The sequence below is a fragment of the Paroedura picta genome, chromosome 4, assembly GCF_049243985.1.
Source record: "Paroedura picta isolate Pp20150507F chromosome 4, Ppicta_v3.0, whole genome shotgun sequence".
Lineage (NCBI taxonomy): Eukaryota > Metazoa > Chordata > Lepidosauria > Squamata > Gekkonidae > Paroedura > Paroedura picta.
The window spans coordinates 112,941,461-112,956,873 of record NC_135372.1 but is presented as its reverse complement, the minus strand read 5'-3'; the positions used below and the strand labels follow the sequence as shown (position 1 = coordinate 112,956,873).

Genomic DNA, 15,413 nt, shown 5'->3' with positions numbered 1-15,413 from the left:
CATGAATATCCATTGCTTTGCCCTAATTTAAACAATCTGCATCACAGATGCTCAGATCCTTTTAAACACCTGAGAAAGAAATGTGCTAAGAAATTACTGGCAGCCTACCTCCCCATTTCCAGACTGGCTCGGTGTTATTACACTGTCGTATCATTTGGGTATAGTTATAATTATGACATAAATTCATGTTGACCCGAGAACAGGTTTCGACATTTGTATTTCCTCTCCAGGCATAAGAACTGACAGAACGGGTTCCAGTGCTTTGTCTGTACGAGAGAAATTAGTTTAGGGTTAGTTAGGGCGGGAACTTAACTGGGTCGCATTGCTGAAAGAAGTATGTCTAAAAGCAGCTACGGAAAAACCTTCTCCTCATTTCCATGAGGAAGGAAACATCGAGATAGGCCCCGAAACCCAGAATTTTCAGCAACTGTTCCTACTTCAAGGGGAAAATTGAGAACAGAGACTTCTTCAGAAACCAGTTTTGCCCTGGGATGCTCAAATGTTTAGAAGAGGCTGAAGACCAAGGAAACATCAGAGAAACAGCTCAAAACACTGTCTCTTGGGGATCTTAACTGTGAGAGAGCTTGGGGAGCAGTGTTTCACACAAAAAAGAAAGGAAGGCTGAGAATTTCCCTCAGCAGGAGCAACAGCAACCATTATCATGTTTGGATACCCATCGGCAGAAGCAAAGAGCTGGCTCCACAGGAGCTTTGGGAGTTCTCAAGGGGCCACGGGGCAGCTGAAAAGTCGTTTGGAGGATTTGAAAAAGCCATGGCGGACAGAAGTCACTCCTTCATTGTTACAGCACAGTGAGACGGCTAGACTGGCTGTGGATGCCTTTCTGGAGCAGGGTGAATCCGGCTATCTGCAAGCCGTTGTTCAAGAAAAGGAGCTACCATTTCTTTCCACGTTAGACATGGATTACATGAGCCAACACAGCCAATGCATCATAGGTTCTCCCATTAATGGACATGAGGCAGGGCTCGCGAGAGAAGATAATGTAGACAGGGCTTCTCTCCTTTCTGAAGTTACATCTGGGACCTACTTTCCATGTATGTCAGACATTGATCCCCCAGAATTAGAGCTGGGTTGGCCAGCGGTGCCCCCTGTCTCCTGGTTTGAGAAAACTGAAGTCAGTTTGTATTTTCAAAGAGACAAGGCAAACAACATAAAGGAATTATTTCGATCTCTAATAAGCAAGGCCAAGAGAGTAAGTACAACAATTGTAAAAAATCTAAATGGGGAAGGTTCTCATTTCTGTGGGACTCTTGTGTTTTATAATATTGGACTTCATATACTATTTTTTGGTGTGTTATTTTAAGTGCCTCATTATTGTATTGTTTTGTACTTGGAAAAATTGTAAACAAAGTAGAGAATTACTTTGCAGGCTATGAAGTTTGATAATTCTGTGTTAGGGAGACCATATTTCTATCACAAGAAGGCCAATTTCTGCAGTCTTGCGGGCCACTGGATTATCCAGAAAGATTTTGCTGCACAGCCTAACTCCTTCACAGGCTCTATAATAAAGCCAGGAAAACTGATTACTGTGAACTTCAGAGTTATAGAGATTTTTGCATATGTTCTGGGCACTAAATTCCAAATTTTAAGAGAGAGACAAAGGTGAGTCTAACTTGCACAAATTAGAAAACAAATTTATTTTCCTTATACATGAAACAGGGCAAAATGTTATCATAATTTAAATTTGGTATGGCCTCTGTGTGGCAGGTAAAATTGCTCCACAAGCCATTTCTGACCGTTCCTGTGACAATTGTGGCTCTAGACATGAAAGCATTTTAGGATGAGTCAGTGAAGGAATATATGTGGAAAATCTGAAAATCCACGTGGCATTCGCAGAAAAGATCCACTATTAAAATGCCACATTCCTGCTGGTTCCTGTTCTGAACTATTTTCTCCAAAATCCATGTAGATTTTCCACTCGGTTGTGATCATTCCAAACTGCTTTATAAAAGGAAAAAAAGTCAAAAAGAGAGCTACAGGTTTCTTGCACTTACATACCTGTTGATGTTATTCAGCTAATAGATCTGGATCTAAAACAGATCTTGTTGAAAATAACTCCTGCTAATTTCAATGATTATCCATTTAATCAGGAGGGAAGGAAGCTAACTCTTCATTTTAACATATTGCCAATATTTATTCATGAAGGGTAAAGAAAGAAGTGGGCACTTATTGTAAGAATGCCATCAAAAGGTGGAATTATGAATTGCATGGCAAACTCTCTTGTTTGCTTGAAAGGCAAGCGTGCCCTTTCTGCCTCAGTTCCCCCCTGCAAATGCCCCTCTGCATGGCTGAAAAGTGTTCTTTTTCTCTGTGCTCTAAATACCAAAGTAAACCTGGAGGTGAGGAAATATCTGGGGGAGCTATTTACAGGGATGACTCAGTAGGCTCGACAGGAATTAACTGGCTTTCTCTCAAACCCATTGATTGTTACTGATAAATGTCCTTCTTCCGTCACGCAAACAGGCCAAGTTCTGCGTTGGAAGCGGTATTAGCTATGATACTCTAATTCCTTCTCAAACTCTTAAACTGATATATAAACCTTTTGGAATAGTTGCCTATATTGAAATTAGTGAACTTGCCAGCTGCAGGCTGCATTAGTCTGGGCTGAAACAAGAATTCTGCAGAAAGCCTCGTTTCTGTTTAATTGCCTTATGGAGAGGCAAGGAGAGAGCATTCTCGTGTTTATATGTAAGACATGCCAGTCCATAATGGCAACATAAAAATGGATAAGGAAAGGAAAGCACTGTTTGTTTGCCTGCAAAGGAAATGTGAAGGGTGAAATAAATACAAAGTATTGTACAAAGGTTCAGCACTAATTGACATTCATCATTGAGATCAGTAACCTGATTGCTTCCTGGAATGTTGGCATCAGTAAATCACCTCGGAAACAGAATGTTAAACTGAACAGAAGGTGCAATGTGAAGCATTAAAAAAATTACCATACGTAAAAGATTACAGTAGGACGCAACATGGTAATATGATTAAAACATGATAATAAGAAATTAGGATTATTATGCTTTGCGTTGTACCGTCCCTGGGTAGACTGTCTGTCTGACTGTCTGTCTGTCTATCCTCTACAGCTATAAATGGTCTTCCTCCACTATTAGACTTTTAAAAATTATATCTTTCTATATCTGCACTCCAAGAAGGCTGGAAGCTCTGTCCTTCCTCATCGTTCACTATGTATAACAATCATGTCAATTTAATTTCATTACACATGATCTCAGACCTGGATGGTTTACAGCAGGTATCTCTCTGCCACAATTCCTGCTCTTCCCATTTTCTGTGACCTTGGTCATACAAATCTTTAAAAAAATATTCATTCCATGCATGTGAAGAAAAAAGGTTATGTGATTGCTAAAAGTTTATGCTGGAATACCTTTTGTTAGTCTGCAGGGGGCATCTGGGAAGCCAAAATGGCCTTATAGAAAGGCCCCTCCTTGTCTTTGCCCCTCAAGCCCCCATGGAGGGAGGTCTGTCTGGCTGTGGTGGTAGATGTAGATGAGTGGTTCCCAAACTTTTTCAGGCCACTGCTCTCCCATGCCACATTCCTAGTGCCCTTTCCTGGTGTTAGGTCTACTGCAAATTCAAAACACACTTTATCGCCTGAACTTTTTTGTTTGTTTGTTGTGCAGCAGCCATATTTTAGTATAGAAAAATATGTAAGTTCTTTGTTAAAGTCATTTGTAAAAAACCCTTTGGGTCCTCATTGGAGGAGAGAGAGAGAGAGAGAGAGAGAGAGAGAGATTTCATGGCTGGGAGCAAGCAGGAGAAGGTATTTCCAGCCTCCCAAAGATGGAGACATGGAGTGTTTGCAAACCCTGGGTTAAGAAAATCCTGGAGATTGAAGGCAAAGCCTGGGGAGGACAGAGTTGCGGGGGGGGGGGGGCTCAGCAGAAATATGGTGACATCTAGCCCACTCCTGAAGAAAATGTCAGCTTCAGGGTCCTCACTTGAACACCTCTGAGGGCCCATATTCAGCTGGTGCTTCGTCATCTGCATTGGTTACCAGTCTGTTTCAGAGTCAAGTTCAAGGTTTTGGTATTGACCTTCAAGGTCATATGCGGCCTGGTTCCCATTTACCTGCTGGACCGCCTGGTTGCCTATACCCCCCGCAGAGCACTCTGCTCCGCGGGTATAAATTTGCTGGTTGTCCTGGGCCCATGGGATGTTCACCTGGCCTCGGCTCGGGCCAGGGCCTTTTCGGTGGAATGAGCTCCTGGAAGAGCTGAGGGCCCTGTCAGAGTTACCAGCTTTCCACAGGGCCTGCAAGATGGAGCTCTTCCACCAGGTGTACGGTTGAGGCCAGGGCAGTCTCCCCAATAGTCCAACTAAGGATCCCCTCCAATACAGAGACCTCCAATACTGAGATTGTCAACATTATGACCTATTGGGTTGGCTCCCACTCTCACTGAATGTTATGTTTCCCACCACACTAAACAACAAGGGAACTGGGATTGGAATTGTGACTACTGCCGCTTGTACGATGTAAGCTGGGATGTTTTTACTGGGGATTTTATTGTATTTTTAATGTTTTATGATGTAAACCCCAATGAGCCCAATCAGGGAATGGCGGTATATAAATTGAATAATTAATAAATAAATAAATAAATAAATAAATAAATAAATAAATAAATAAATAAATAAATAAATAAAATAAGCAGGGTTGACCCTGGTCAACACTGGGCTGGAGGACCACCAAGGAAGTCCAGGGTTGCTACTAGAGTTGGGTGCTTCAGCATCTAAAGTGACCATTCGCTCACGAAGCAGCGTGGCGTGGGGGAAGAGGTACAGGCATGTGTGTGCTAGTCAGCACACTGGCACCCATGCCTCCCCACTGCACCACAGTGCTGGCTGCTTCGGGCAAGAACAGCTGCTTTGGATACCGAAGCACCCAACCCTAATTGCTACTACTCAAAGTCAATCAATGGCAAGCCACTTTGGGATGTCTCTTGCTAGGAAAAAGCAGCCATGGCAGGAAGAGGCAGATTGCTGCCCCCTTAAATGCCCCCCAAATCCTCACCACCCCCTACTGCCCAAAATGCCTGACTGCCCCCCTGGACCCTTACACAACCTACAGGGGGGCATACCACCAATTTTGGGAACCCCTAATTGTAGATCAGCCTTTCTCGACTTTCTTACCATTCAGAAACCCCTGAAACATTCTTCAGGTTTCAAGAAACCCCAGAAGTAGCATGATTGTACAGAACATGGTTGGGAAGCATACCCTATATACACATGTCTACCCAGGGACCCTCCCCTTCCTGCCCCCCCAGGCCCATCATTGGCCATTTTGGGAGAGGGGTTGACATTACCGTATGTGGTCATTTCACCCAATAAATGTTTAACGGGGTTTAATGAAACCCAAGTTGAGAAAGCTGGTTGTAGATGAACATGAGCTGTTGCTCATGCAACTCAGATTTGGCAGCCATGTGCAAGGGAGGTGAGTCCTCCTCAGGTCATCCATCTACCAGGACTTTCCCTGGTGGCCACCTGTTAGTCTTCAAGGTGCCACTTGAACAACAGTCTAAATGGATAACCCTCCAGGACAGCTTATAAAAGGAACAAGATGGTTTACATGCTTCTTTGGTAGCTAGTAATCTTTTCCCACCTTCTGTGGGAACCTGCTCACTTATGAGAAAGAAGAACTGGGAAACCATGGGTTTGATACAGCTAGCTTTTCTGCTGGTTAGAAAGGGAAGCAGAGACGACCCATCAGCTGAAGATGAGTAGACAAGAATGAAATTTTCAAGCTGGCGATGGCAAAAGCTTTATTCAAACAATAGAACAAGTTCCTAGGTTTAAAAGGGAAGGCAAGTCCTCTTTGGCCACCAAATAAGGTTATGATGGGGATCATGGGGACTACATTAACAAAAGCAATATGGTGGCTATAGTAAAAAGGATAAGTCAGTAAGATTGGATGAAAAAACTAAATGGATCCAATCCCTTAACAGTAAATTTATTACCTAAAGATATGTGGACGTTGCTAAGTTTTACACCCTATAAAATTTATACACAGGTAGTGTTGCAATTAATGTGAAACTTGGGTGTAGACTGTCGCAGATGTATTGAAAAAAAACCCAGACATTTGATCAGCACACACATCGCTTACTAGATAAAGATTTCACATTAATTGCTTCATTAAAATATTTTCTGTGCAAGCATTTTGCTATATGTAAAGTAGGATGCACTTGTTCTGAAATCCACAGTCTATCATCCATACCTTCTTTTTATGACCTGAGTTAATAGTTATTTTTCAGCATGCAGCAAAAAGTACACTTCAAACAAAAACATGGAATAACTTGTTCTAAAGCCTGTTGCACCAAGGATGCAATAAGTGTTAGCAGGGGGGAGCCCACAATGTTGGTGCTGTCACCCTACCTGTCCAGGGTGTTGGTGGTGTGGGCAACGTTTGCGGCAGGCAGCCAGGCCGCTGTGCTTCCATAGAAAGAGGCATCAAAAATCACCCCCAAATTCCTGATGGTGTTGCTCACCAGCTAGGCAGGGGAGATGCACTGCCTCTCCTGGTCCCTTCTTTCCTAGCACAGGATCTCCATCTCTGAGGAATTAAGCTTTAGGTGGCTCTGTCAGAGCCATTGTGTTATGGCCTCCAGACACCTGGCCAATGAAACTGGGGTGCATCTGGTTGGTCGCCCATAAATAGATAGAGCTGACCCCAGCCCAAACCCTCAGATGAGTTGTACGGCACATATAGATGTTAAATAGCATCAGGATAAACAGCATTACTCATAGACCTTATGAGCCCTTTGTTTTGCAGCAGTTCAATTCCAAAAACGTACGTATGTGTGTTTGTCTTGTATTGTTGAGAAGTTCTGTAGAAGGCTAAAGACTTTATCCAATGTCAAACTCTGGACCGAGTCAATCAACTGTTTTAGGAGGATTTCCCCTCTGTAAGCCTTTTTTGCTATTTTTCTCCCAATCCAGTTTTAAATCAGCGTGTGGTGATGGTTGGTCAAACACGTCTACATGTTGTGCCCAAATACTCACACACTGCTATGGAGTGGCTGGTGGGGCATCACAGCCATTTGATTCTGATACCTGGGCAAGTGGCTGTGCCCAGTCAGTCACTGCATGTGTACTTGGATAGTGGAAATACAAGGCAACCAGTCTGAGTCAAGTTCAAGAAAAAACTGTTGAATTCAACCATCAGTCAAAAAAAAAAAAAAACAGCAGTATTTTTCACAGATTTTGTGGGCCAAAAAAGTAAATGAAACAAAAACAAAAACAATTTTACCTACAAGAAATGAGCCAGGGCTCATTTCTTCTATTGGCACCAACTGGTTGTGAGTTGGAGGTGCATTTCCCTTATAATCTGGGCTCCAGATCCTTTTAAGATCCTCCACTGCAAATAAAGAGTCACTCTCCTATTTGGAACCACCACGAAGATAGCAAAAATCCTGGAGTTCTCCCTTGTTAGGATTATCCACGCTCAGGCAGACATTTCACTAGCTTTTCCTGGTACTCAGTTTAGCATGAGCTGGGCTTTGATATTTGGGTGCAGGAACCAGTCATAATGTCAGTGTTAGGGGAAAAAAGATTATCCCTGGTTGTATAAACACTACAGCCATTGGTTACAAAAAGAAAAAACATATAAGTGAGCAACAACAAACAACATCTTAGCAAAGGAAAATAAAGTAGGCAATAAATGGTATCCTCTATCTAGAAATTACTCCTATGATGATAAAGAGTTCTGGTAATGCCCCAGGCAAGGAACAAGTCCATTGTCTTCTGGCTACTTATAATGAATATATGAACTGCCATCTTCCTATCTTGGCAGACTGGAAGTTGAAAGGAATTTGCTAGGGGGAAGAAACAGGTTCTTCAACCTATTAACAACCTGAGAGGAGCCTTGGCTTGGCCTCCAAGCATTCACAGAGTACAAATTCAACATTCACTGTACAGAGCTGTAAACTTTTATACAGAGATCTCAGGGAACTGTCATTTTACCACAAATGGAACAATAGAAAAGTCTACAACCTTACATTTTCTATTTGTGTATTGTCAATAAAAAGAGATTTGGGAGAGGGTGTTACTAAAATCTAACATAGAGTTGACAGATGATGCAGAAAGTAAGTTATCCAGTGTACTACTCTTTCTGCTTTAACTCTGTTACATCAATCTCTTTATTATTATTATTATTATTATTATTATTATTATTATTATTATTAATTAGTTTAAAAACTTTTCTGTATCTGAAATACTACTCACACAAAAATACCCTAGTATATAGTAATAATAAATCACAAAGCCATCCTATTAACTTTCTTTAGAAATATAATTATAGAGCATAATTCAGACAAAGGAACTTCTACTGTTGGGTCTCCCATGAATATTGAGAGATTAGAATTCAGATATTTTATTCATGAGCATGACATTATTGAGCTTGAGCTCCTTCTGTTGGTTAACCCTTGCAACTATGTGCCAAGATCAAGTTCTGAAGTATCTGATGAAGAATTATGAATTGAAGGGATACTGTGGGCCTTTTCGCACAGGGATCTTTGTTGCAAATTGTTTGCGGAATGAAAAATCGCCATTTAAAATAGTGGAATTCGTCGTTTTGCACACCTGGCTTTGTAGTGGAATCAGTTGCGTTTTTTAGCGTTTCCCACAGGCTTCCGGTCTCGGCAGAAATCGCTAGAAAGGAAGCGCTATTGCCAAGCTCGTCCCGCCCCTGGCCGTCAAGCAGCCAATGGGCAGCCGTTAGCATGCTCCCAAACAGCCCCTTTCCCTTTAAGAAAGGTTTTTAAAAAAAAAAACAGACCCATAGCAACGAATCTACATAGATTCCTTGCACTGGAGAGACCCATCCAGCTGCCTAATGTGAGCTGTCGTTTGATTGTATGATCGTTGGCACGCTGGCTCGAGTGATAAAAAAAAAATCCCCCCCCCTCTCACGGCCCCGATTTTGGGCTGAATTAATGTGTAAAAAATAAAGGGACTTTATTTCAGCAAACGGGCTTTTATGTGGTTTGTGCTTAGTGACTAAAGGTGAAGGAATGAAGCCAGGGAAGCCTCTAAACAGAAAGAGGCTCGCCGGTGCGTTTATCCCCGCTCGCTCCGAGAAAAAAAAATGGCGATCGCTTCGCCGGAAGTTTGGATGACAGGCTCAGGAGGAGGGACTTTGAAGAACCCGCAACAATGGTAACGCACAGGTCTTTAGCGCTAGTGTTGCAGATTGGTTGCAGGAGTGTATCGCTATCCGGAGGGTGAATCCACTTTTCTGGATTCCCCTGAAAGCGCTAAAACGAAGCGCTTATTGCTGATCGGTTTCAGGAGTGTTGCAGATTGTCTACGACGTCGTGGGTAATGCCAAATTAGTAGCGTTTTCAATTAGCAACCATTGTGCTATTTTTAAGCCGTGGGAAATGGCCCTGAGTGTGTACAGGCTTTTCTTCCATGCAGGGGTGGTGAGGGGCTCTCGGCACGGCAGAGAGGCGGCGTGAGGCCTCACTATGGGAAGCCAGGGTGAGCAAGGAGCGCGGCCGGCGGGAGGGGTTTTCCATCCGTGCGGGGGCCGCGAGGGGCTCTCGGCACGGCGGAGAAGCGGTGTGAGGCCTCGCGTGGGAAGGCAGGCCTGGAGAGGAGCGGGACTGGAGGTGGGGGCTTTCCCTCCCCGCTTGGTCCACAGGGGTCTGACTCCACGTTGGGGAAGTGGCGAGAGCTCCTGGCGGGACAAGCAGAGACGGAAACTCCCTGTTGCCGGGCATGGTTCTTGGGCGTGGCAGATTGGGGCGGGAAGGGCTGTTGCCACGTCTGCGAGGTGGCAAGAGCCCATAGCAGGGCAAGCAGCCCCTGGAAAGCCACTGCTGGTGGGCACTGACCTGCGGAGGCGGTGGCCTGTTGAAGCATCCGTGACTGAGGCGAGGAAGCAAAGTGCCCTCCTCAGCAGCCAGGAACCTTCTGGCTGGGACGGTAGGCGAGCAGCTGGTGTGCGGCTCCTAGAGGCGGGCACTCCAGGGGCCGGCCCAATCCAGACGCGTCCAGCTGACCTGGACACCACCCGGACACCACCACCTACATGGCCCTTTTTCTTTTATATATAAGGCTTATGGTTAAGATAACATGTATAGAAGATTAAAAATATGACATATGTATACAAAAGTTAACATTTTAAAATTTTAGTTATTCTCCTCTGTCACCTTTTGTAGGTCCTTAGCTGAGTATTTCAAACACTATTTTTTTGGCGTAATATTTGGCAAGAAAGGTTTAAAATTCACAATAAAAAGGTCAATCTGAGTTTTACTTTTAATTTGCTAAAGCACTTTTTAATTTTTTCACTAAAGCAATGTACTTAACTCAGTTGCTCTGTTTTGGAAATTGGGTTATGACAATCTACTTCCAGTGCTTTAAGGATGCCTGCTGTATTTTTTCACCCGTTCCATTCAGGTGATTGCGATTGTGATGGACCTCTTTACAGATATGGAGATCCTCAGTGACCTGCTAGAAGCTTCAAGCAAACGACACGTCCCTGTTTACTTGATCCTTGATGAAAAGAACTTCAGTCACTTTGCAGAGATGTGCAGTAAAATGGATCTCACCATGGATGACTTCCCAGTATATTCCTGTTTATTTTAATTGAAGGCAATATTAAAAGAACCTGGGATAAACCATGAGGAAATGGAGGGAGGGAGGGAGGGAGGGAGGGGGAAATTTGTAAAGGTATTTTCTTACCCCTCTTCTTCCCATCACTAGGATGAAAAGCTGCTAATGTGTTGAAAAGCCATCTAAGCTAATAGTTATCATTACATCTTTAAAAATGAATGTGATGATGTACTTATGAAACAGTATTGTCCTAATCACTTAGGGTTCCCACTGGGAAGAAAGGCTGGGTACAAATGAAGTAAATAACAATTTTGTCTGTCCTAAACACTCCACAAATCAACTTCTTTGAGTGACACCAAAGGTGAGGGTGTGAAAAAGCTCTATATATTGTCTCTATACAGTTCATAATTTCATAAACTCTTCCTCACCCAAATGTAACACCTCCCATAAAATCACTGAGCTGATATTTTTCACCCTTTTCATACCATGTTTTTCTAACAGGGTTGGTTACCTGTCCCCAGAACAGAACCTTAATATTACTAAGATACCAGTATCACCTGTGCATGTGTCACCCCCCCCCCAAAAAAAAACAACCTTCTCACGCACTTCTTAATTGGCAGCAAACACCCTAAACTGAAAACAGGAAGAGAATTTGTGATGTGTCTTATGATAGAGACTGAGCATCCATCAGTTGCTGTTCCTTGCAGTTGGGAAATCTAGAGATTAAGATCTAAATTTTAATAGATGTGCTCAACCCAGTTAAAAGATAAAAACCAGAAATGCTGGGCTCTTGCTGAAGATTAAAATGCATCTGCCTGTGTTTTGTGGATTACATTTTAAGTGTTGTGTTGTTGCTAAGCCAGAAAATCATCAATGCAGGCTGGTCAATACAATTAGGCTGTATAGCAAAAAACCCTGGATGCAGGGAGAAAAGTACCAATGGAAAAGGATTTTTGGAAATGGAGTATGCTGCCTCTGCTGTTGATGTAAATATCGGGTTTGCCATTTGAATAGGCATGGATCAACATTAACCTTCTGCATTACTACACTGACATGCAAAAACATATGTATTTGAAAGTAGCTTCTGCCATTTAGCCAGAGACTAACTTACCGAAAAGTCATATATTTTAAAATACAAAAAACTATTTCCCCATGCCTTTCAGTTCCATGTCTAAAATGATCAGACACATCCCAACACTCACTTATTTTCTATTTTCCCCCATAAGGTCCACACTGAATGGAAAAGAGAGATGTTTCAGCTCATTTCTAATATACCTTCTTCTCCCCCCCTTCCCCCATTCTAGAACATGCGCATTCGCTGTGTGAGCGGAGACACATACTACAGTAAGGCTGGCAAGAAGCTTGCAGGACAAGCTCTTGAGAAATTTATGATGATAGACTGTGAACAAGTCCTTGCTGGGACCTACAGGTGAGAACTATGAACAATTAAGTCATTTTCGCATATAATTCTAAGAATGCTCTTTAGCCTGTAATGTGGTTTTCTTTGATCCTGAGAAAATGATTATTGCACCATGTATTTCAGGAAGCAGTCATTTAAAATAATGAATGATATTCCATGCGACTGTAGAATTCAAGTGTCCATTTGTATTCAAAGTAGGTTTAAAAGATAGTCATTATCAAATGTCAATAGGAAAAATAGTATCTGGGTTCTCCTCCTGTAAAGCATGGCATCTTTTGAACAAAGAGATAGTGGTGCTGAATTTCTAATTGCATGAGAATGTCAAAACGTAAAAACTCTGAGTTGGCATGAAATCACCATTTAGGAAATACAATTTCAAAATTATAAACATTTGGTTAAGTGTCTCCTTGAAAAGCATATAAAGCTGCAATCTTATAGGCACAAACCCAGGAGGAAATTTGTCTGAACTCTGCTGTACTTGTTTGCACAAAATCATGCCTGCCCCAAATTTTTAGTGTAAAAAACCTTCTAAATTGCACAGACTGTTACACAGTTTTTCACTTCCTGCCTGCTTTATGCAGAGATCATGCTGCTTCTCATCTTAATTGCATTATCAGTAATTACAGTGTTCACTTCCTCTTTACATCCACGTGCCCTTTGTCAGGATATTCCTTGGCTCTCCTTTGAGGAAACTGCCCTGCTTTAATGCTATGCATGTGGCTCACCTATCTTCACACCTGATTTCTCATTGTTTGTGAAATCATTAAGCCTTTATTTATGGGAATCCTGCTTACCCCATGGAATTTCCCCAACTTATCCATTAGTCAAGGATAGCAGGAAGAGAGGAAGGAAAGCTAGAGTGGAGGGAAGAAGAAAAAGTGGGGGAGTAGGGAATGGGGAGAAGGAAAGGAGGATGGGATTGAAAGGTGGGAAGGGGAAAGGCAAGTAGGAAAAGTGGGGAAGCTACAAGATGCCATTCCCCTCCTCCCAGTAAGTTCTTAAAGTATCTGAAGAAAGTAAATAGTTAGACCAGGGGTGAGCAAACAGTGGTCCTCCAGATGTTCATGGACTACAATTCCCATGGGAATTCCCATGGGAATTGTAGTCCATGGACATATGGAGGGCCACAGTTTGCCCACCACTGAGTTAGACATTAGAGCGATATTGACTTTTATTCTCTCTATTTTTTCCTTTCAGTTTTACATGGCTGTGCAGCCAAGTCCACACCTGCTTGGTGACACAGTTCAGAGGGAAACTGGTTGAGGACTTTGACAGAGAGTTCCGATGCACATATGCTGAATCCAGATCTGTGAATAAACTCAGTGCCTCCGTTGCTGAAAGACCCACCTATTCTCCTTACAACAGCTTGCAGAAAACAGAACCAATTTTAAAGCATTCTCAGACCAACGAGAGTGATCCCTCAAGCCCTTCCAGTAGTTCCTCCAACTCCAGCATAGTGAGCATTAAACGATCGCCATATCGAAACCGAGCAACCTCCACTGTACCCGGTGAGAAGAAAGAAGGGGCTGCTGGTGAGACAAAAAAAGATACGCTGGGTTTCCTCAGGCTTTGTGACTTGAAACACCAGCCCACAGAGCAGCCAAGCTCTACTTACAGCATATCACCAAAATGTAATGCTCCATTTGATGAGGCCTCTAATCTTTTAAAATTTAAGGCATCTTGGCTGCCAGTAACTCCACCACTGCTAGACTCCAAAACAAGATATGTTCATGATTTGCAACTTGGGACTGAGGATACCGGAATAAGCAACAAGTTTCACTATACTGCTCTGCCTCTGGAAGATGTAAGCAAAATACAGAAGGATGAGAGACCAATAAATCACAGATACACCAAACTAGATCTCCTTAGCAAGACTTTTAATCCACTAAACAGCGAGATGAAATATACAGTTCCCAGTACTTCTGGCCTCTGTGATGATGTGTCAATGGAAAGCAAAAGCCGTATACAGAGGAGTGACAAAAGGATGACTCTTGGTCATAGTAAACTGGATCTGATTACTAACTATAACAAATCAAAAACAAGGCAAATTCACAGTCGATTTGAGCTGTAATCTGTATTCTGGGCTCTTAGCAAGGGGTAACAAGTGCAGCCATTAAATTAAATCTATAATAATAAAAACATGGAAGCTCAATGACATTTTTAATTGGTCTAGGTTTCAAATTTGGCTTAACAAAAGCTGAGAAGGCATCATAACAAGTATTAAAATCAGCTCTATGACAGGAACAGGATAAACTGTCCTCTAATACTGGAGGCTTCTATAATGAATTAAACTATAATATATTATCAGAGCTTTAAACATCAATGTCAGTGAACTTCTTTGAATTGTTTTGCCTTTTGGGTATAACAAATTGTTCCTGAAATCAGTGGAAGGGCAGCCATTATTTCCTGGTACAGCTTGAAGATAAGGAATATCATTCACACGTACTAATGGACAGTCACAGAGATTGCGCTTAACCCTGCTCCTTGGCAGGTCCAGACCTCTCACTTTGCCTATTAAGGACAATTCTGCAAGCCTCCGTAGTCAGAGCGGCTACAGGTAGCAATAGTGAGGATATGTAGATTTATGGTTTGAAAGATGCCTACCTCTCTAATGCTACTCCTTCCTCACTTCTCTTCCCTTCTCTCCTTGGTGTGGCAAACAGGTATTAATGTGCGATATGCAGCTTGCAAGATATATAAATATATTTATTTATTTTAAAAAGATTCATTTGCAATCCTGCTGTGGGTACAGAAATATGAAATTATATGAAATCACTATTTAAATCCCTGTGCCATGTCAATCACAGCCTCTGTTCCTGCAATAAAATCTTTTCTTTAAAAAGAAAATCAAGAATATATTGCTTTGGTTAGAAAATATTTCTTTAAATAACTTGTGAATTCTGTAGTGGAACATTGCACTAGTAAGGCCACAGTAATTGACTTTTGTGTTCATGTTTAATAAGCTCTTCTAGTTGCACAATAAACACTAAGGAAGATCTATGGGCCCACTGGTGTCAAATATGCAAACTAATTCAAAGGGTGGCCGCAGATGTCTGAAAATTAGCAGCCTATGCAACCTGAATTCTGCCCTTGTTTCTGTGCACAGTATGATGTACTCTTTCATTATGTGGACATATATTTACGCAAAACCAGTGATCAACCAGATTTGAATAATGGATTTTCACAATCATAACTCTGTTTCTTCCAGTTGAATTACTTGGGGAAAAAACTAGGACACAGCTGAATCCAAGTTAGGCCCTTTGAAGTCCCACTGGTTTCAGGGAGTATTCATCAGATGAATAAATAAATGCCACTCAAATAAGCGGGGCTTTGAGGTTATTGTTTCCTTACTTAACAGGAGGAGCAGGATTTCACTCTTGGTGAGTGCCATGACAGAGAGGGGGTGGGACAG

General features: G+C 42.3%; 1 protein-coding gene across 1 annotated transcript; it reads left to right on the top strand.

Annotated features, from left to right (window-relative positions):
- The first annotated feature begins 302 nt into the window (after window positions 1-302).
- FAM83C (family with sequence similarity 83 member C) lies at window positions 303-14,887 on the top strand. Its single transcript, XM_077335164.1, has 4 exons — window positions 303-1,210; window positions 10,426-10,593; window positions 11,886-12,010; window positions 13,199-14,887. Exons 1-4 carry the CDS (start codon window positions 662-664, stop codon window positions 14,070-14,072), a joined length of 1,716 nt encoding a protein of 571 aa, XP_077191279.1. The 5' UTR covers window positions 303-661; the 3' UTR covers window positions 14,073-14,887.
- The last annotated feature ends 526 nt before the right edge of the window (window positions 14,888-15,413 follow it).

Excerpts from the sequence above, each read along its gene's own strand:
- FAM83C (XM_077335164.1), top strand. The coding sequence starts at position 662 with ATGTTTGGATACCCATCGGCAGAAGCAAAGAGCTGGCTCCACAGGAGC. Across the intron at positions 1,211-10,425 it reads TAATAAGCAAGGCCAAGAGA|GTGATTGCGATTGTGATGGA; the intron begins GTAAGTACAACA and ends CGTTCCATTCAG. Across the intron at positions 12,011-13,198 it reads GTCCTTGCTGGGACCTACAG|TTTTACATGGCTGTGCAGCC; the intron begins GTGAGAACTATG and ends TTTTCCTTTCAG.